At 38.8% G+C, this 23,562-nt stretch overlaps 1 protein-coding gene across 1 annotated transcript in view; it reads left to right on the top strand.

Moving 5' to 3' along the window:
• Positions 1-21,490, top strand: part of MTTP (microsomal triglyceride transfer protein) — a 47,067-nt gene extending 25,577 nt beyond the window's left edge. The window contains exons 8-18 of the mRNA XM_070757973.1: positions 2,514-2,674; positions 3,976-4,144; positions 7,613-7,720; positions 12,848-13,060; positions 15,636-15,847; positions 17,757-17,854; positions 17,945-18,066; positions 18,449-18,676; positions 19,630-19,754; positions 20,299-20,469; positions 21,074-21,490. Of these exons, the coding sequence (XP_070614074.1) occupies positions 2,514-2,674; positions 3,976-4,144; positions 7,613-7,720; positions 12,848-13,060; positions 15,636-15,847; positions 17,757-17,854; positions 17,945-18,066; positions 18,449-18,676; positions 19,630-19,754; positions 20,299-20,469; positions 21,074-21,242 (1,776 nt within the window). The 3' untranslated portion in view covers positions 21,243-21,490. The remainder of the gene's footprint in view (positions 1-2,513; positions 2,675-3,975; positions 4,145-7,612; positions 7,721-12,847; positions 13,061-15,635; positions 15,848-17,756; positions 17,855-17,944; positions 18,067-18,448; positions 18,677-19,629; positions 19,755-20,298; positions 20,470-21,073) is intronic.
• The last annotated feature ends 2,072 nt before the right edge of the window (positions 21,491-23,562 follow it).

Genomic DNA, 23,562 nt, shown 5'->3' with positions numbered 1-23,562 from the left:
GGCACAAACCAGGATTGTAAGCCACCAATCTCACGAATCTCCAAGATAAAACTCCACAAGCCAGGAAGGGTGGGTCCGCCTTTTATCCTTTCCCAAGAGCACCACACCCAAACCCAGCTGTGACCCCTAATGCTGGAAATACTTAGCCAATTGAGTCCGTCTCTGAGTAGCTCTCCTTTGTCGCATATCTATGATGTCTTGAGCATTTTCCCCTAAGGAATCCAGGCTGCTTGCTGGGGAGAGCTCCCCCTGGTGGGACTCTGGCTGTCCTTCTTCTTCAGCCTGGGATTCCTCTTCCTCGTCAGTCTGCACCTCCTGTTCCTCAGCCTCTCCCTCTGAGCTGGAAACCGACAGAAGGTCAGCCATTCCCGGAGGGGTCCCAGACTGAACCACAACACCTTAATAACCCTAGCCCAATAGAGAGAGGGTATTTCAGCAAAGGCTGAAGCCCCAATTTCCTAGTTAGAAGAGCTGCAATAAACATTGCTGAAAGGAACAGCTGAGCTTTCTCTAAAGAATGCCAGAGATAATACTGGATAACAGAAGTGGCATAACAGAAATGTATATGGTAGTATTGGTCAAAATATTCACTCAGCCGCTCTGTACTGGACGTTGTTTGAACATTCAAACTTCTTTTTCTACATGACAGACAAAATGTTTCAAAGAGAAAAATCAGACTTTTGAAATTAGACATCTGAAGATTTAAAATAATACCGGTACCAATATTGTAGGTTTATATACGGTATATCTATTCAAAAGAAGATTTTATGGAATGGGATTTACTTCTTAGTGAAGCGTATAGCATTTATTTATTTTTTATCCAGAAGAGTGTGAATGTACTTGATAATCAAATTGTGTCAAGTGGAAAGATAGTTTCTCAATTAAGGGAGACTAGGATAGATCTATTTCGGCCTTATTTTGGCTTCATCAGCTAGCCATACCCCCTCACTGGGACTTGAACCTGCAACCTTGGCCTTGTAAAGCAGAGAATTAACCTCTAGGCTACAGTATCCAATCCCTTCAGCTCTGTACCAGGGAAGGGTTACATATTTTTGTGTTGAATCACCCTGGTATATTGAAGGAACATCACAGCTCCTATTTTGCCTCTTGGCCCAACCCATGGTGCTTTCCAAGGCAGTTAATTTATTAATAGCCGACAAACTATATTGTATATGTGTCACATGTTTGGCTGAATTTGAAAATTAAGGGAGACTAGGATAGATCTATTTCGGCCTTATTTTGGCCTCATCAGCTAGCCATACCCTCACTGGGACTTGAACCTGCAACCTTGGCCTTGTAAGGCAGAGAATTAACCTTCTTTGATAATAATCTCTCAGTTGTTGTTGCCTATGCATCACTCTCCACATGCGTGGCTGTATCATTAACTCTTGTTCCGAATCCAAGGAGGAGCTAGATAATTGATCTCCTTCTGAGCTGTCTGCCACACTCTCCTCCTCCCTGTCACTCATGTCTTCTTGGTCAGAGGAGCCTTCATCAGCAGATTCTACCGGGTGCAAAACAGGCCTGCAGCATGTGGCTGTCTCCCCCACATCCACAGTCCTTGGGGCAGGAGCTGGGCCAGAGCTAACCACAACACAATGTGTATATAGATATACTGTATACCCACTAAAACCCTCATTGTGTATTGGACAAAATAAATAAATAAAATAAATAAATACCAGTCTTCAAAGACTGTGTATCCCTTTTATTTTCTCCTATACCAAAGAAAGTCAAAGCCATTCAAGGTCATTTCTCATATTTAAGCTTCTTTCTCATATTACTTGGTCTTCCTGAGCTGAATTGGCTGTTAATTTGGTTAATAACCTTGGCATTTACAGATCCACTTCTGTGGTTTTTAATTGCACTGAGTCTAAGTTTCGTTTTGGATGACATATCAAGTATTGATTATTATCTTTAAAAATCAGTGTATTTATAGAAACATAGAAACATAGAAGACTGACGGCAGAAACAGACCTCATGGTCCATCTAGTCTGCCCTGATACTATTTTCTGTATTTTATCTTAGGATGGATAAATGTTTATCCCAGGCATGTTTAAATTCAGTGACTGTGGATTTATCAACCACGTCTGCTGGAAGCTTGTTCCAAGGATCTACTACTCTTTCAGTAAAATAATATTTTCTCATGTTGCTTTTGATCTTTCCCCCAACTAACTTCAGGTTGTGTCTCCTTGTTCTTGTGTTCACTTTCCTATTAAAAACCTTATTTAACCCTTTAACATATTTGAATGTTAAATGATCTAGGTTAGCTATTTTATAAATGTGCTGGTTTACTTTCTCATTCCGTCTTTATGATTTTTTCTGAAAAAACTGAAAAAGTCTGATGGGATCAAAAGGCCAAGCCCTCTTTAGAAACCCAGGGTAATGCTGGAAAAGTTTTGGCCTTTCAGCTCTTATCAGAAGAGAGTAGGTAATATACTAGTCCGGTTACAAGCAACACAGAGAGAACAACCTTTTTAAGGGGCAAAGGTTCAAATTGTGTGTCTTCTTGGCAGCTGTTTCAGCAGTGGACGGTCATCCGAAAACAGCTTGAACCAGATAATCTTTCAAAAGCCGATGCCGCAAAAGGATTTTTGACATTTATTGAGAGCCTGAAGAAAGCAACAAAAGAAGAAATCTTACAGCTATTGAGAAATGAAAACAATACAGAAATACTGTGAGTTGCTGGCAATGGGCTTTACACTTTCTGCAGTTAACATCTCCCTTTTAAATTTCAGTAAGCTTTGGAGAAAGATTTATTGTACTTTGTAATGTTATATACCAGTGATGGTGAAACTTCCATCCGCTGTTTTGTACGGCAAGTACAAAAAAATACCATTCACTCAAAGATTTTGCCTTTGTGGCTCAGGAGAGGTGGAGACTGAGGGACACATGCTCCTGCGATGCTCTTTTTATACAGACATTAGGAAAAAACATATGTTGCCACTAATTAATTAATTAATTAATTAATTAATTAATTAATTAATTAATTAATTAATTAATTTATTTATTTACTTATTTACTTACTTACTTACTTACTTACTTATTTACTTATTTATTTACTTACTTACTTATTTACTTATTTACTTACTTACTTACTTACTTACTTACTTACTTACTTATTTACTTACTTACTTACTTACTTATTCATTCGTTTATTTATTTATTTATTTATTTACTTATTTACTTACTTACTCATTCATTCATTCATTCATTCATTCATTCATTCATTCATTCATTTATTAGATTTGTATGCCGCCCCCTTCCGTAGACTCGGGGCGGCTCACAGCAATAATAAAAACAATGTACAGTAACAAATCTAATATTTAAAAATATCTAAAAACCCATCATTTAAAATGACATACACACAACATACCATACATAAACTATATAGGCCTGGGGGAGATGTCTCAATTCCCCCATGCCTGACGGCAGAGATGGGTTTTAAGGAGTTTACGAAAAGCAAGGAGGGTGGGGGACGATCCTAATCTCTGGGGGGAGCTGGTTCCAAAGAGTCGGGGCCACCACAGAGAAGGCTCTTCCCCCGGGTCCCGCCAGCCGACATTGTTTAGTTGACGGGACCCAGAGAAGGCCAACTCTGTGGGTCCTAACCGGCCGCTGGGATTTATGCGGCAGAAGGCGGTGGTGGTGGGCTGCAAAAGGTACAACCACAAGGACCAATCTCTTTATTTATTTAAAAAAATAATTTTTATTATATTACAAAGATAAAAAAGGAAGAACAAATGTATCTTATGTTGAAATGATATGAAATATCTGTACAAAATAATGAAGAAGATAAGTACAATGATTGTATAATCATAAGTATATGTCCAATCTCTTTATTTAATGCTGTTGTAACTATGGCCAGTAAGCAAGGACTACCTGGAATCCAATACATTTATTAAAAATCAGGAAGACACAGCAACATCAGTGTGCTTTAAAATACTTTTTTTATTTCTCTGCTTGTCCTCCATATAGTCCTCAACTAGTTGATGCAGTGGCTTCCACACCTACTTCAGTCTCTCTGGAAGCAATGTTGGATTTTCTGGATTTCAAGAACAAGAGTGGATCTCTCCTTCAGGAACGGTTCCTCTATGCTTCTGGCTTCACTTCCCATCCCAATGAGTTGTTGCTCAGATCTTTAATTGTAAGTTACCTGTGGCAGTCAAGGAAACATGACTATAGTGGAGTTTTTAAGAACATGTTTTTCCACCCTGGAGAAACACCCTTTTCTGGAGAGTGGAACATGAGCTTTTGAAAGTCACCTGGAAATGAGTTTCTTTGAATCAAATGAAATTAGTTTTTGACCAAAGCCTTTGGTTTGAGTTACAGTGTTCCCTCGATTTTCGCGGGTTCGAACTTCGCGAATAGCCTATACCAGCGTTTCTCAACCGGTGTGCCGCCGCACACTAGTGTGCCGCGAGACATGGCCAGGTGTGCCGCCAAGCTTCAGCTGGGTGGGGCGCTGCTGGTACTTCCGTCCTGGGGCTCCCGCTCGCAGCTGTCCCCCGCCTCCTGCTCGATGCCGCAGTTTTCGGCGCTCTCCTGCTGGGCCCCAAAGAAGGAAGGCAGGAAGAAGGAGAGCTCCATTCTTCGCACCTTTTTCCCGCCTTCCTTCTTTGGGGCCCAGCAGGAGAGCGCCGAAAACTGCAGCATCGAGCAGGAGGCGGGGGACAGCTGCGAGCGGGAGCCCCAGGACGGAAGGACCGGCAGCGCCCCGCCCAGCTGGAGCTTCTCTGGCGTCGACGGCAAGTGTCCGATGGGAGGGGGGTGGCCGCAGCGGCCGCAGGCAGTCGCGGGGAGATGGCGGCGAGAGGGATCGCTCTCTCTCTCTCTCATCTGACTGCAAGCGGGAGCCCTGTCGGTGGCGGTTGGACGTGCTGCTGGATGTCGTACATGCTGGCGCTGCGTGCCTGGCATATACGGTGTCCAGCACCACGTCCAGCTGCCGCCGTCAGGGCTCCCGCTTGCAGTCAGCTGAGAGAGAGAGAGAGAAAGAAAGAGAGACATATAAGAGAGGCAGAGAGAGAGAGAAAGAGAGACATAGCAAGAGAGGCAGAGAAAGAGAGACAGAGCAAGAAAGAGAGACAGCAAGAGAGGCAGAGAAAGAGAGATAGAGAAAGAGAGAGAAAGAGAGACATAGCAAGAGAGGCAGAGAGAGAGAAAAAGAAAGAGAGACATAGCAAGAGAAAAAGAGAGACTTAGCAAGAGAGGCACAGAGAGAGAGAGAAAGAGAAAGAGAGAGAGACATAGCAAGAGAGACAGAGAGAGAAAGAGAGAGAAAGAAAGAAAGAAAGAGAGATAGCAAGAGAGGCAAAGAGAAAGAAAGAGACATATAGCAAGACAGTGAAAGAGAGAGAGAGCAAGAGAGAGAGAAAAAAGCAAGAAAGAGATAGCAAGAGAGACAGAGAGAGAGAGAGCAAGGGAGGGAGAAAGACATAGAGGAAGGGAAGGAGGGAGAGAGAAAGAGAGCAAAAAAGAGAGGAAGAAAGAAAGAGGGATGGAGAGAGAGAAAGAAGGGAAGGAAGGAAAAGAGAGAAAGAGGGAGAAATAGAGCGAAAGGGAGGAAGAGAGAGGTTTTTTTTGTCCAAACTTTTCTTTAGCCCGCCCCCCCCCCTTTCAGTGTTCCCCAGGATTTTGAAAATATGAATAATGTGCCGCGGCTCAAAAAAGGTTGGGAAATACTGGCCTATACCACGGTTTTTCAAAAAATATGAATTAAAACATACTTCACGGTTTTTTCCCTATACCACGGTTTTTCCCACCCAATGACATCATATGTCATCGCAGAACTAATATTTTTTGCAAATAAATAACAAAAAAATAATTATTGTTAATAAATAATTATGTTTATAAATATCAGGATCACTAAGTGTCTTATTCAATGGTGAGCACCAGTAATAATGGTGAGTAAATGGTTGCTAAGGGAATGGGAAATGGTAATTTAGGGGTTTAAAGTGTTAAGGGAAGGCTTGTGATACTGTCCACAGCCAAAAATGGTGTATTTACTTCCGCAACTCTACTTCGCGGAAATTCGACTTTCGCGGGTGGTCTCGGATCGCATCCCCTGCGGAAATCGAGGGAACACTGTACTAGGTAACCTCTTAGCTTTGAAGTTTGATGCATGATCTATAGTATTATGATATTGTCTACCACCACCAAAATTCACGATTTTCTTTCTCCAGTTTGAGAGAACTGGGGACAATACTGTAGACAATACTGTAGGACAATACTGTCCACAGCCAAAAATGGCGTATTTACTTCCGCATCTCTACTTCGCGGAAATTCGACTTTCGCGGGTGGTCTCGGATCGCATCCCCCGCGGAAATCGAGGGAACACTGTACACCCAAACCAAATTACCATTAGCAACATGATAAAAATAATGAAGTAGAAACAGGCCTTATGAATAAAACTGAATAACTGCTTGGAATTTTAAAAAATCAGCACCGTTAGGAAAAATGCACCTAAACAGGTGGTTAAAATTCCTCTCCTTCCTGGCATGCAATTATGGTAAGAAAAATATTTGAGGGGTGCAACTTAATGGGATTGCTAATTTTAATGTAGAGAGAAAGAGATGCTTATTCGAAGTTATGAATGGGAAGGGTAAGTTTAAATTTCCCTACCTTTCATGCTGCAATACTGATTTCTCTCCTGATTCTTTATTAAAAACTTTGTTTTAAAACGAAGTTCATTTAAAACTTCGTTTTAAAAGGATAGCCAAAGCTGCTCCATGGAGCAGCAGATCTGGCGTGTTGAGATGGATACCAATCCATCATTGATCCTTTCCCATTCTGCAGAACTGCTCCAATTCTTCATGATAATATTCTCCGCCCCCCCCCCCAAATCACTGGCTATTTTATATTTTATAAAATATTGTCTGCTGCACAGCATGTTAGTAGGTAGGCTGATCCTTCTGGAATCAGGAGAGTTATTCCCGACCAGTCATAAAACAGAACTTGAAACAGTTCCTTGATTAATTACTTTATTAATTTATTCAATTTTTATGAACACCCATCTTAGTTATGTCTCTTGGTGGCTTTTAAGAAATAACAGATAAGAAATACTATAGCAACTTAGATAAAACCAAGTAAACAGCATACTCGGATGCTGTTTAGAGGTACAGTAGTACCTCTAGATACGAGCTGCTCCACATGCGAGTATTCCAAGTTACGAGCCGCGACGCGAGCGAAATTTCTGTTCGACGCCTGAGCTCAAATTCGGGATACGAGCCGAGCTTCCACTAGGTGGCGCAAGAATCTCCTTGCTTCCAGTTATCTCGGCGTGAAAAACAAAGTCTAAAGGCATTTGTTCAAGATGCGAGTTGATCGACTTACGAGCTCGGGTCTGGAACGAATTAAACTCGTATGTCGAGGTACCACTGTACTCAGGTCCCAGGTTTGGCAGAATAGCAAGAGGAGGAGGAGGAGCCTTCATCATCAGATCATCAGAGGAGCCTTCATCATCAGATTCCACCGGGGGCAAAACAGGCCTGCAGCATGTGGATGTCTCCCCCACATCCACAGTCCTTGGGGCAGGAGCAGGGCCAGAGCTAACCACAACAGATTTAAGGGGACAATGCTGACATTGTTGACCTTTCTTTCTTTAATACAACAGAATAAATACAGGAGTCCAATCGCTAACAATGAAGTCAGAGAAATGGTTATTATTATTGCTGGCGCACTTATCCGAAAACTATGCAACCTGGGAGGCTGCAAACTGCCTGTAAGTGTTTTCTAGTTTCCTACGAGAGTCCATGATAAAATAATGCAACACAGGTATTTTTATTTTATTTATTTATTTTATTTCATTAGATTTATAAGCCGTCCTTTCCTGACGGACTCAGGGTGGCGTACATAATAAAGACAATACATTACAATAGAAGACTGACGGCAGAAAAAGACCCCATGGTCCATCTAGTCTGCCCTTTTACTATTTCCTGTATTTTATCTTACAATGGATATATGTTTATCCCAGGCATGTTTAAATTCGGTTACTGTGGATTTACCAACCACGTCTGCTGGAAGTTTGTTCCAAGGATCTACTACTCTTTCAGTAAAATAATACTTTCTCATGTTGCCTTTGATCTTTCCCCCAACTAACTTCAGATTGTGTCCCCTTGTTCTTGTGTTCACTTTCCTGTTAAAAACACTTCCCTCCTGAACCCTATTTAACCCTTTAACATATTTAAATGTTTCGATCATGTCCCCCCTTTTCCTTCTGTCTTCCAGACTACACAGATCGAGTTCATTAAGTCTTTCCTGATACGTTTTATACTTCTTTGGACCCGTTCAATTTTGTCAATATCTTTTTGTAGGTGAGGTCTACAATAAAACTCCATATGAAACAATCTTTCATTCTAGGCCGGAGCAGGATACTGTGGCTCAACAGCCCCAGGCCCACTTGCAAAGCCATGTTTTTAAGGCCTTCCGGAAGCTTTAGATTTAGATTTATTGGATTTATATGCCGCCCCTCTCCGTAGACTCGGGGCGGCTCACAACAATGGTAAACAATACATAGTAACAAATCTAATATTTAGCAATCTAAATTACAGTTTTAAGTTAAAAAATCCAAAAGAACCCCAATATATAAAAAACAAGCACACAATCGAATCATACACAAAAAACTACATGGGCAAGGGGGAGATGTTTCAATTCCCCCATGCCTGACGACAGAGGTGGGTTTTAAGGAGTTTCCGAAAGGCAAGGAGGGTCCTAATTTATTTTATTTATTTATTGGATTTGTATGCCGCCCCTCTCCGTAGACTCAGGGGAGCTGGTTCCAGAGGGTCGGAGCCACCACAGAGAAGGCTCTTCCCCTAGGTCCCGCCAGATGACATTGTTTAGTCGACGGGACCCGGAGAAGGCCAACTCTGTGGGACCTAACCAGTTGCTGGGATTCGTGAGGCAGAAGGCGGTCCCGGAGATATTCTGGCCCGATGCCATGAAGGGCTTTATAGGTCATAACCAACACTTTGAATTGTGACCGGAAACTGATCGGCAGCCAGTGCAGACTGCGGAAGGCTAGGAAGATGGGGGTGAGAATGGGGATAGATGGTTCTATAAAGCTGGAGCGGTCACAGAGAAGGCCCTCCCCCACGGTTCCGCCAGCTGACTCTGTCTGGCCAATGGGACCCGGAGAAGGCCAATCTTGTGGGCTCTGATTGGCCGCTAGGAACTAAGGTAGTCCTTAGCAACTGTTAGAAGTTACAGCGGGCCTTCTTACAATCCATATTTACAACCCAGATTCAAAGTTCTGATGGAGAACCCCGTGTTCACATGACTGAACTTCAAGATCTTGGCAATCAGGCCACAAGCTTTCCCCCAGGCTTTTTTTATATTTATGTTTGGATATTCACAGGTACAAATTTCAGACACATACACATTTGAAAATTCAAAACAATGTTCTTTATAACGAAAATTCACTTAAACTAAGCCCTCTTTTGGTATAGCGAAGAGCACTGGTCTCCAAACAAACTGGTAATTGGTACAAGTCCCTTATCAGTTCTGTGATACTTAGCTTGCAGCTGTGAGGCCATTCACAGTCCTTCTTCTTTCACAAAGTGAAACACACTTTGCTCTGGTTTAGTTTCAAAGCAGGTAAAAAATCAGCACACACAAAAAGTCAAAGTCAGTAACGCAGTCAGGAAACACAACAATCAGATAATCCTCCACAATGGCCAAACCCACAGGCTGCTCTTTATAGCAGCCTCACTAATGACCACAGCCCCACCCAACCACAGGTGGCCTCATTTTCTTTGATAATAATCTCTCAGTTGTTGTTGCCTATGCATCAATCTCCGCATGCGTGGCTGTATCATTAACTCTTGTTCTGAATCCAAGGAGGAGCTAGAGAATTGATCTCCTTCTGAGCTGTCTGTCCCACTCTCCTCCTCCCTGTCACTCGTGTCTTCTTGGTCAGAGGAGCCTTCATCTTCAGATTCCACCGGGGGCAAACCAGGCCTGCAGCATGTGTATGTCACCCACACATCCACAGTCCTTGGGGCAGGAGCTGGGCCAGAGCTAACCACAACAATAGCAAAGCATTGGGTTTGTTTAAAGAGAAGATAATAAAATGTTATGACTGTCATGACATACAACCAAATGAACAAGTTCCATTACAGGTGTAAGTTGAAGACTACCTGTATGTACTTAATGCAAATGTGAAACGTCATTTAAGTTCCTCTGTCTATTACTGACTCCAATTATTAAGTTCCTGTTTGCTTGGGGAAAAAGGACCTTGCTTTCTCTGTGCCTCTGACAATTCCCCTTTCCTTTATTCAATTTATTCAATTTATGCCCCTTATTTTAAATAATGTATTATTTATTTATTTATTTATCAGATTTGTATGCCGCCCCTCTCCGCAGACTCGGGGCGGCTCACAGCAATAATAATACAATGTCAATAAATCTAATATTTAAGTTAATTTAAAACCCCAATTTAAAAACCAATCATACATACTAACATACCATGCATACATTTTATAAGCCTAGGGGGAGGGAAAGTCTCAATTCCCCCAGGCCTGATGACAGAGGTGGGTTTTAAGGAGCTTACGAAAGGCAAGGAGGGTGGGGGCAACTCTGATATCTGGGGGGAGTTGGTTCCAAAGGGTCGGGGCCGCCACAGAGAAGGCTCTTCCCCTGGGTCCCGCCAAACGACATTGTTTAGTCGACGGGACCCGGAGAAGTCCAACTCTGTGGGACCTAACCGGTCACTGGGATTCGTGTGGCAGAAGACGGTCCCGGAGATATTCTGGTCCGATGCCATGAAGGGCTTTATAGGTCATAACCAACACTTTGAATTGTGACCGGAAACTGATCGGGAACCAATGCAGACTGCGGAGTGTTAGTGTGACATGGGCGTATTTAGGGAAGCCCATGATGGCTCTCGCAGCTACATTCTATAATAATCCTTGTGTTGTTTTCCTGACTCCTTTATTATCTCTCCTCCTTATTCTCTTCTGCTTTCTGTTTTCTTTGCTTGACTATTGCTATAGGGTTATTCATCAAGAATGGTCACTGGGTGAGGGAGCATGTCACTTCCATATACTGCAGAGTACAATGGAATGCTCTCTCGGCTATATATAAAAGGCCCCATGTAGCAGCCACAATAGTATTTTGCTCTAAAAATAGCTCACAGATGCTCGCTTCACCTCCTCTACTCCCATCCCAAATTAGACAATCTGCAAACCACATGTGGCTCTCGGAGTAATTTCCAAAACCCTCTACAGAAGATCACTTCAACCTCTGCAAAGAGATTTTGCCATTTTTATTTTTATTTTTTTATTTTTTTATTTTTTTATATTTTTATATTTTTATATTTTTATATTTTTATATTTTTATATTTTTATATTTTTATATTTTTATATTTTTATATTTTTATATTTTTATATTTTTATATTTTTATATTTTTATATTTTTATATTTTTATATTTTTATATTTTTATATTTTTATATTTTTATATTTTTATATTTTTATATTTTTATATTTTTATATTTTTATATTTTTATATTTTTATATTTTTATATTTTTATATTTTTATATTTTTATATTTTTATATTTTTATATTTTTATATTTTTATATTTTTATATTTTTATATTTTTATATTTTTATATTTTTATATTTTTATATTTTTATATTTTTATATTTTTATATTTTTATATTTTTATATTTTTATATTTTTATATTTTTATATTTTTATATTTTTATATTTTTATATTTTTATATTTTTATATTTTTATATTTTTATATTTTTATATTTTTATATTTTTATATTTTTATATTTTTATATTTTTATATTTTTATATTTTTATATTTTTATATTTTTATATTTTTATATTTTTATATTTTTATATTTTTATATTTTTATATTTTTATATTTTTATATTTTTATATTTTTATATTTTTATATTTTTATATTTTTATATTTTTATATTTTTATATTTTTATATTTTTATATTTTTATATTTTTATATTTTTATATTTTTATATTTTTATATTTTTATATTTTTATATTTTTATATTTATTTTTATTTTTATTTTTATTTTTATATTGATTGATTGGATTTGTATGCCGCCCCTCTCCGGAGACTCGGGGCGGCTAACAGCAACAATAAAGCAGTGTACAATAGTAGTCTGATGTTAGAAATAATTAAAAGCCCATTAATATAAAAAAACCAAACATACATACATACATACATACCATGCATAGAATTGTAAAGGCCTAGGGTGAAGAGGGTCTTAATTCCCCCATGCCTGACGGCAGAGGTGGGTTTTAAGAAGTTTGCGAAAGGCAAGGAGGGTGGGAGCAGTGCTAATCTCTGGGGGGAGCTGGTTCCAGAGGGTCGGGGCCGCCACAGAGAAGGCTCTTCCCCTGGGTCCCGCCAAACGACATTGTTTAGTCGACGGGACCCGGAGAAGGCCAACTCTGTGGGACCTAACCGGTCACTGGGATTTGTGCGGCAGAAGACGGTCCCGGAGATATTCTGATCCGATGCCATGAAGGGCTTTATAGGTCATAACCAACACTATAAATAAACAAACAAACAAACAAACAAACAAATAAATAAATAAATAAATAAATGAATGAATGAATGAATGAATGAATAAAAAATAAAATAAAATAAAATAAAATAAAATAATTGTGGCAAGAAAAGTTATAAAATGGGAAACAACTCCCTTAACAACTGTCTTGCTTAGCAACATACATTTTGGGCTCAATTGTGGTCATAAGGTGAGGACTTCTCATATATTGTTCTTGATCCCTAGTTTTCTCTTCATTTCACTACAGTAGGTTTCCCCTAAGGTTCCCTTTGGTGCACTATTAATATAGAGGGGTGGATTCTTTCCAGGCTGTTGTGGAAGCCAAGAAACTGATATTCCAAGGCTTGAACAGAGCAGACAAAGCTGGTGATGTGAAGATGTTCCTCTTGGCCCTGAAAAATGCCATTTTGCCAGAAGCTGTCCCTGTCCTGCTAAAATTCGCTGAGTCGGGAGAAGGTCCTATCAGCAACATTGCTGTTACTGCTCTACAGAGATATGATCATCCAGCCATAACCACCGAGGTAAATAAAAAGTACATGAGGATTCTTAGGTGCATTGGATAATGATTTATTTTTATTTATTTTTATTTATTTATTTTGTCCAATACACAATGAGAGTTTTAGTGGGTAGACATATAGTAAAATACATGATGAAGGTTATAGAGAAGATACTCATAGTAAAATATATCTAAGAAAGAATAAAAGAGAAGATGTAGGAATAGAACATATCAATGAAGGAATAGAAGAAGAGATATAGGAATAGAAGAAAGATATAGGAGATATAGGAGAGCAATAGGACAGGGGACGGAAGGCACTCTAGTGCACTTGTACTCACCCCTTACTGACCTCTTAGGAATCTGGAGAGGTCAACCAGGGATAATCTAAGGGTAAAGTGTTGGGGGTTTGGGGATGACACTATGGAGTCCGGTAATGAGTTCCACGCTTCGACAACTCGGTTACTGAAGTCATATTTTTTACAGTCAAATTTGAAGCGGTTAATATTGAGTTTAAATCTGTTGTGTGCTCTTGTGTTGTTGTGGTTGAAGCTGAAGTAGTCGCCGACAGGCAGGACGTTGCAGCATATGATCTTGTGGGCAATACTTAGATCTTGTTTAAGGCGTCTTAGTTCTAAGCTTTCTAGGCCCAGGATTGAAAGTCTAATCTCGTAGGGTCTTCTGTTTCGAGTGGAGGAGTGAAGGGCTCTTCTGGTGAAGTATCTTTGGACATTTTCAAGGGTGTTAATGTATTCTAGGATGGGTCTGGCGAACGTTTTGTAAGCTCTGGCAAGTGGTGTGAGATTTCCAGAGCAGAAGCTAAATGTCCTTCATTTAGAGCAGTACTTCTCAAATAATGGGGGAGAAGGTGTGGAGCAATGGCAGCGGAAGTGTGACTCCAGGGAACATGTTTTTTTTGCCGTGGGGAATAGGGGCTTTTTGCACCAAACAGTAGCACACAGTACAGAGTAGGAGATACGAAGTGCGTATAACAAACCCTAAAGAGACACCATGAAAAAATATTTAACAGGGATGGAAAGAAAGGAGGAGAGAGACAAAGATAATTAGGCAAACGTAAGTATCCCAAAAGCTAAGATGAGGAAATACAACGAAGTCTATGTAGCGCTTGGTTTCACTGTGACTACAGTGAGAGACGAGGAAAGAACAATATGTTTACTGTGTCTAACAATGTTGGCAGCGGACAGCATGAAGCCAAATAAATTAAGGCGTCACTTAAACGCATTGCACCACAGTCGTGCTGATAAGCCGCTTGAGTTTTTTCAGCAAAAACATGCTGAATATTGCAAGCAGTTGTCCCAGCAGAGAGTTGGGGGGGCGCGCAAAATGTTTACTTCTTTCTAGGGGGGGGGGCATAACAGAAAATAATTGATAAATACTGATTTAGAGAGAGAAGTTGTAAATACAAATACAGTGATACCTCGTCTTACAAACCCCTCGTCATACAAACTTTTCAAGATACAAACCTGGGGTTTAAGATTTTTTTGCCCCTTCTTCCAAACTATTTTCACCATACAAACCCAAGCCGCCGCCACTGGGATGCCCCGCCTCCAGACTTCTGTTGCCAGTGAAGCGCCCGTTTTTGCGCTGCTGGGATTCCCCTGAGGCTCCCCTCCATGGGAAACATGGACTTCCATGTTTTTGCGATGCTGCAATTTTGCTGAGACTCTCCTTGCTGGGAAACCCCACCTCCAGACTTCCGTTGCCAAGCGAAGCACCCGTTTTTGTGCTGCTGGGATTCCCCTGCTGGGATTCTCCTGCAGCATCACAAAAACACGGAAGTCTAGAGGTGGGGTTATATTGTATTATCTAAGATGAAGTTCTATATAAAGGTGAAAAAGAAATGGGATCTGGGACTCATATTACTAGGTTTTCTAGAAATTAACCTCATAGCTTTGAAGTTTGATGCATGATCTATAATACAGTGTTCCCTCAATTTTCGCGGGTTCAAACTTCGCGAAAAGTCTATACCACGGTTTTTGAAAAATATTAATTAAAAAATACTTCATGGGTTTTTTCCCTATACCATGGTTTTCCCCACCCGATGACGTCATATGTCATTGCCAAACTTTTGTTTGCCTTTAATAAATATTTTTTTAATAAACTTTAATAAATAAACAGGGTGAGTAATAATCTAAATGGTTGCTAAAGGAATGTGAAATTGCAATTTAGGGGTTTAAAGTGCTAAGGGAAGGCTTGTGATACTGTTCATAGCCAAAAATAGTGTATTTACTTCTGCATCTCTACTTCGTGGAAATTCGACTTTCGCGGGCGGTCTCGGAATGCATCCCCCATGAAAATCGAGGGAACACTGTATTATGATATTGTCTACCACCACAAAAATTCACGATTTTCTTTCTCCAGTTTGAGAGAACTGGGGACAATAGGTTAAATTCCTTGATAGCTATTGATCCTGATACAATTATTTGAATTTTGATGCCATCCCAGTACACAGAAGGTATAGTATCTGAAGTTAAAAATAAAAAGCTATCTAGTCTCATTTACTGTATAGGTAATATATTTTCTTTCCTTTCTTTTCTTCTATCAGCTATTCAGTGGAATTGACCAGATTATATTTCCACCAGGTGAAAAAAACCATGAACAGGATTTACCACCAGAATTATAAAGTTCACGAGAAGACTGTACGGACGACAGCTGCTGCTATTATCTTCAAGAGCAATCCTTCCTTCATGGAAGTTAAAAACCTCCTCCTCTCCATTGGAGAGCTGCCACTGGAAATGAATAAGTATATGCTTTCCCTAGTCCAAGACATGCTACGTTTTGAAATGCCTGCCAGGTATATCAAGTATCATTGTTATTTGTGTAGCCATGCCGCGATAGAACTGCTCCACAAATATTACTCTTGTACAATGGGATTCACACGACCTCTGTCACATTCGTACTGGGATAAAAAGATCACAGTGAGAGCTTAAAACCGCACTGGCTAGTATTTCTGTTCCTTTGTTAACAGAATAACAGAGTTAGAAGGTTCAATCCCCTGCTCAAGCTGGAGATTTTTATCTTATCTTGTTTTGCTGTTGTGGTGGTTGTAGTAGGAGCGGGAGGTATATGACTATACAAAAGTTAACATGGCTTTAGTCAACAGAATTTTTTTAAAACATCCACATTAAGGCTTGAAAAATGTAATAATAATAATAATAATAATAATAATAATAATAATAATAATAATAATAATAATAATAATAATCCTTGCCTTTCGTAAACAACTTAAAACCCACCTCTGCCGCCAGGCATGGGGGAATTGAGATCCTCTTTCCCCCTAGGCCTTTACAATTCTATGCATGGTATGTATGTATGTATGTTTGGTTTTTATATTAATTGATTTTTAATCATCAATACCAAATTACTATTGTACACTGTTTTATTGTCGCTGTTAGCCGCCCCGAGTCTCTGGAGAGGGGCGGCATACAAATCCAATAAATAAATAAATAAATAAATAAATAATAATAATAATAATGTTATAGTGATCTCGTTTGCTGTGTTGTATTGACATAATAATAATAATAATAATAATGTTGTTGTTGTTGTTATTATTATTATTATTATTATTATTATTATTATTATTATTATTATGTCAATACAACACAGCAAACGAGATCACTATGCTGGATTTCGTATTTCATCACCAGTCGGGCGCTTCCCAAGCACCTAAGACTGCGTGATGTAGCGGCGAATTATGTTTGCTGATCCCAGTAAAGCGGCCTTTTGCAATTCACATGTGGAGATCCTGTCAATTCCGATGGTTTTCAAATGTCCGCTGAGATTCTTTGGCACTGCAGCTCGATTTTTAGATCTTCGTATTTCACTAATTTCTCTAGCGGCTTCTCCATTATTATTATTATTATTATTATTATTATTATTATTATTATTATTATTATTATTATTATTTAGATTTGTATGCTGTCCCTCTCCGAAGACTCCTATCCGAATAATAATAATAATAATAATAATAATAATAACAACAACAACAATAACAACAACAACAACAGAGTTGGAAGGGACCTTGGAGGCAGCAGACCCTACACTATTTCAGACAGATCTGCTTAAACATACAACATCTGCTTAAAAACTTCCAGTGTTGGGGCATTCACAACTTCTGGAGGCAACCGTTCTGACTGTCAGGAAATTTCTCCTTAGTTCTAAATGTTAACTCAGTTATCTGATAGAATAAAGATTGTGTTTGATGACTATGACGGGTTTAAAAAATTAACCAAATTTGGGGTTTACATGATAGTAACAAAATAGGATATATTTGACAGAATACATTACTCTTAAATGTGGCTGGCAAGTTTGTGTTTCATTGTAAACATGGGCTCTATGTAATTTACGGTAACAGAGAAAATAGATTTACACTACAGAAAAATTACTCAATGTAAGTACAATTCTCATATAGGCTGAACTATAGAATTTGAGCCAGCAATTGATGACAATGACGTATGCAGAAAAATAGGAGTTTGTAAGAGTGAGGTTATTTTAGTGCACCTTTCAGCAAATAACCATATCTCTTTAATCAGATTAATTTCTTAAACAAATTACACTATCTTTATCTCAAAAGAAGGTTGTCAGTATGGGTTTCATGTCAAATAATTCTATATGAAAGGCTATTACTAAGATGTATCTCTGGTATTTTATTGTAGAGGGGAAATGTTTTCTTCTCCAATAGAAATATTCTTTTTGTTTTTCAGCAAAATGATCCGTAGAGTCCTGAAGGACATATTGATTCATAACTATGACCGATTTTCAAAAATGGGTTCTTCTTCGGCCTTCTCTGGCTACCTAACACGTATGTGATGATCAAAATTAATATTAGATTAGCATTTCTTGATTGTTTTGTCAAAATTGCAACTACAACATGTAACTCTGTTTAATTAAGGTGGCCAAGTTCTATCATCTACATACAGCCTGGATATACTGTACTCTGGTTCCGGTATCTTAAGGAGAAGCAACATGAATATCTTTCTTTTCAACAAATTTGCCCAACTTCATGCTAGCCAGGTATGTCTCATGCACTATTAAAATAAAAACATCAGAAAAGAGCCTAGCGTGCTCTTTTTGATCGAGTCATTACAAATTGACCATGGAATCAAATTAAATCAGATCATGCTTTTTGTGCCAATGGTTTAGAATTGCTGTAAACCTTATGCACCCATAATATTTCTCTTCTAATCATGAAAGCAGTTTGGAAGATGAACAGCTTACTATTGTCCTCTTCATTCATTACGTGGTAAAGGTCCTGCTCATCATCCAGATGTTTGAGTGGTGATGTTTCAGGTTGAACCCAAATCTGTGTGCTCTAAGCTTCCTTTGTTCATTTTTCCATCCTTGGAGAAGGTGGATTATCTGGACCCATGTCCCTTGTATTCTTGCTTTCTTTTAGGTGATAATTGAAGCTCAAGGTTTGGAATCTATTATAGCTGCATCTGCAGATGAAGGAGAAGAAAATCTTGACTCCTTTGCTGGTTTGTCAGCAATCATGCTTGATGTTCAACTCCGTCCAGTTACCTTTTTCCAAGGATATAGTGATTTAATGTCTAAGATGTTCTCAGCCACTGGAGAACCCATGAATGTAGTGAAAGGGCTCATCCTTCTGTTGGATTTCTCACAGGTATGTACTGTGAAATGTATGTACTGGAAACCTATATTCTAGTTGTATGTGACATTTTTACTCCAAATGTATGCTTGTAGTAATAACGTTTTTACAATATTTATTATTTGAAATATTTATTTGGCTTCGTGGACCTTCTGAAGACACTTTGAGAACCACTGGTCTGGACCAAAAATATCAAAAAGGAAGTTGCATGAATAGTGCTGAGGGAATTGATGTTTCGTTTCTGTGCAACATGAAACTACTGTCTCAAGAACAGTTTTTGTTATATTAAAATAATGTACTTTGAAGTGTCTCTCTGCGTAGCTGCCCTACAATCTAAGCTTCATCTATGGACTTTCTGTTCTCGAATCTCAATTGGTTGGGTAGCCTAGCTGCATGGAGTGGAGATATTTTTGCTTACACCAAAGGGAAAACTCAAAAAGAGAGACAAAGTGCTAGAGACAGAAAGTATTTGTTATCATAGAAACATAGAAGTCTGACGGCACAAAAAGACCTCATGGTCCATCTTGTTGTACTGTTTTACTGCTGTTGTTAGCCGCCCCGAGTCTGCGGAGAGGGGCGGCATACAAATCCAATAAATAATAATAAATAATAATAATAGTCTGCCCTTATACTAGTTTCTGTATTTTATCTTAGGATGGATATATGTTTATCCCAGGCATGTTTAAATTCAGTTACTGTGGATTTATCTACCACGTCTGCTGGAAGTTTGTTCCAAGGATCTACTACTCTTTCAGTCAAATAATATTTTCTCACGTTGCTTTTGATCTTTCCCCCAACTAACTTCAGATTGTGTCGCCTTATCCTCCTAAAACATTACTAATTTGAACATGTACTAGATAAGGAAGCAATATTATATTTCTTGGAGAAGGGCGGCTTAGAAATCCAAATGAATGAATGAATGAATGAATGAATGAATGAATGAATGAATGTTCTTTTTTTGTTCTTAGGCTATCCAGCTGCAATCTGGGCTGATTTGCAATGCTGAATTCAAGGGAGGTATGACTATTGATGTATCGGGAGGAATGGAATTCAGCCTTTGGTACAGAGAATCCATAACAAAAGTTAAAAACCGGTAAGACATCTAATTTACTTCTTGATGGAGATATTAAATGTCATCATCAACAGGAGGGATTTTGAATTTAGTTAAGGGTAGGCAATTTTAAAACACTTTAGAAACGTCGATCCTTGGTTGAAAGAGTACTTGCACGAAACGTGCCTCCCAATATCAATTGCAAACTGATGAAGATGAAATGAAAATTTCCTCCATTTGATTGTCAACTTGCAAGTGGTGTTTACATGGTTTGTATGGCAATACAGATGTTAACAGAGTTAGCAGGGACCTAGATATTCTGGTCCGGTGCCATGAAGGGCTTTATAGGTCATAACCAACACTTTGAATTGTGACCGGAAACTGATCGGCAACCAATGCAGACTGCGGAGTGTTGGTGTGACATGGGCGTATTTAGGAAAGCCCATGATAGCTCTCGCAGCTGCATTCTGCAAGATACCAAACAGTTTGTCTAAAACTTTTCAGTTGGAGGAGATATTATTCCAATATAATACCATTCAATTTTTGACCCTTTGTGTCCCCTCCCCCCCCCTCATTTTTGTTTCAGGGGAGCTGGAGCTATGGTTGGTCACTTCGTTGTGGATGCTATGTTTGTGAAGGCTGGCCTGGAAACCACTTCTGAAATCGAAGCAACGTTGGATTTTGTCACCACTGTGAAATTTTCACAATACCCATTTTTAGTCTGTATGCAGATGGATAAAACCGAAAGTCCATTTAGGTAGGGAACAACTAAAAATCTTTCTTTCTTTCTTTCTTTCTTTCTTTCTTTCTTTCTTTCTTTCTTTCTTTCTTTCTTTCTTTCTTTCTTTCTTTCTTTCTTCCTTGGATTTGTATGCCGCCCCTCTCCGTAGACTTGGGGCGGCTAACAACAATGATAAAAACAGCATGTAACAATCCAATACTAAAACAACTAAAAAACCCTTATTATAAAACCAACCATACATGCAAACATACCATGCGTAAATTGTAAAGGCCTAGGGGGAAAGAATATCTCAGTCCCCCCATGCCTGAGGGCAGAGGTGGGTTTTAAGAAGTTTACGAAAGGCGAGGAGGGTGGGGGCAATTCTAATCTCTGGGGGGAGTTGGTTCCAAAGCGCTGGGGTCGCCACAGAGAAGGCCCGGTGCCATGAAGGGCTTTATAATGGTTTAGGTTTATTGGATTTATATGCCGCCCCTCTCCGCAAACTCGGGGCGGCTCACAACAATAATAAAAAACAGTACAGTACATAATACCAAATCCAATGCCCACCCATCTAGTTACAATTTAAATTAATAAATTGTATTATACACTATAATCATGTCATTACTATTTTTTTTTGCAGGCAATACCTAACAAAATATGAAAGTCTTCCTTCCGGAAAGCCATTCGTCTCTCGGAAAAGAAAAGTGAGCTTGGTGGCAGGGTCTGAATACCCCCTTCACCAAGAAAATTCCCACATGTGCAGGGAAGTTTTCGGTGACCAAGACAATTTTTCGGAAACTTGGTTTTGAAATAGGCACCTGATCTTGCATTTCACCAAAATCCTGGCACGTCCTGCTACCTTCATTTTAGGGCCTAAACCTGTAATGTACAAGTCTCTGAGAACTTTATCGCATCGAACTTTAAGAAGTCCAGGATTGAGTCTTGTGCACTGTTTACATATTTACATATATTTAAAAGATTTGAGGTTATGTTTGTAACATGTTAGGAATACAATTTATTTGACATCCAGATGTTCATTAAAGACCGTTAGAAGTGATGGGACATAATTCTGCTTGGATCTCTTAAGAACGTTTTCTGTTGTTTAAGAGGAAAAATAACCTGGGGGTGAGATACTTGATGGAATTGAAGTTTTAATCAGTTCCTCACTGTCTTCTGTAATTTAAAATCACTCCCTACACCCCATTCAAAATTGTTAGCCTTGGACAGGAAAAACAAATACAGTGATACCTTGTCTTACAAACTTAATTGGTTCCGGGATGAGGTTCATAAGGTGAAAAGTTTGTAAGACGAAACAATGTTTCCCATAAGAATCAATGGAAAAGAGATTAATGCGTGCAAGCCCAAAATTCACCCCTTTTGCCAGCTGAAGCCCCCGTTTTTGTGCTGCTGGGATTCCCCTGAGGCTCCCCTCCATGGGAAACCCCACCTCCGGACTTCCGTGTTTTTATGATGCTGCAGGGGAATCCCAGCAGGGGAATCCCAGCAGCGCAAAAATGGGTGGTTCACTGGCAACAGAAGTCCGGAGGCGGGGCATCCCAGCAGTGGCGGTGGGTTTGTAAGGTGAAAATAGTTTGTAAGAAGAGGCAAAAAAAATCTTAAACCCTTGGTTTGTATCTCGAAAAGTTTGTATGACGAGGCGTTTGTAAGTTGAGGTATCACTGTAATACTGTATGTGTTGTTTTACCTCTCTGTACCTTAAAGAGATTTCAACAGCCATTGCATTGACTTAATTGGAGTAATTTTAGAGCTGCTAGTATATTTTCTCTTAGGATCACAGGGATCATTGCAGAGCTTATATAGTTCTTGACTGCAAACCTTTCCACGCTAGGGAAATTCCTTCCGAAAGCTATGCATTTTAGGCAGGATTGCAAAGAAATACATCCGGAGAAATGACTACAACATTTCATTGTAAATACATACAAGTTAAAAAGCAAATTTTAGTGTAAAAATTTTAAAATAACTATCAATTTTGATAACGACAGAAACTGGAAAAAAAGCTAACAGATTTTTACAGTGAGAAAGAAACTGAAATTTGAAACGTTTAAACAACAAAAGGAAAAAAGATGCAATACATCCAATCAGAAGTTTCCTTTTCTCATATTTATTTTCTTTAAGGATTAATAGCATTTGGTATTAGAAGTCAAACACAGCAAATATGTAAACCATACAAAATCTATGTTCATTATGAGAGTTCTTGAAAATTACTCAATAAAACAAACACTATTTAAACATATTTAGGTTGCCCTTCTCAGCTATTTTACACTCAGTTTTGAGAAATCGTAACTTTAATGGAAGCATTAAAAAGTGGCTGCTGATTAGATGGATGGATAGATAGATAGATAGATAGATAGATAGATAGATAGATAGATAGATTGAGAGATTATGGCTGTTGCCTCTCTCTCCCTCCCTCCCCCCTCCTCTCTCTCTCTCTCTCTCTTTATATATACAGTATATATATATATATTTGTTTTCGTAGATTTTCACGCCTGATGATGGTGAATGTGATTTCACCGAAACGTCGCATAGACATGCAAAATATTACACAGGGCAAAACCCGAACTCAGAACAATCGTTTCGGTGAAATCACATTCACCATCATCAGGCTGAAGTTCCAAGCTTCGTGCTGTTGTAAATATGGAATATCCATATTTACAATGAGGTCGTCAAAACGTCGCCAGAAATTTCTAAATCCTACACGGGAAGAAACCAGATATATACCAAGACCGTCATATATATATATATATATATATATATATATATATATATATATATATATATATGTCACATGTTTAAGCTGAATTTGAAAATTAAGGGAGACTAGGATAGATCTATATATATATATATATATATACACATACATACATACATACATACATACATATATGTATGCAGATTGGTCTGAGTTCGGGTTTTGCAAAATATTACACGGGGAAAAACCCGAACTCAGCACAATCTACATATATATATATATATAAAAAACATTTGACACACACACACACACACACACACACATATATATATATGTAGATTGTTCTGAAGATGATCAGTGAGACCTCGTCGAAACGTCGCCAGAAATTTCCAAATCTTGTTCTGAGTTCGGGTTTTGCC

The sequence above is a fragment of the Erythrolamprus reginae genome, chromosome 7 (genome assembly GCF_031021105.1).
Source record: "Erythrolamprus reginae isolate rEryReg1 chromosome 7, rEryReg1.hap1, whole genome shotgun sequence".
Classification (NCBI taxonomy): domain Eukaryota; kingdom Metazoa; phylum Chordata; class Lepidosauria; order Squamata; family Dipsadidae; genus Erythrolamprus; species Erythrolamprus reginae.
This window is presented reverse-complemented; position numbering and strand designations above follow the sequence as displayed.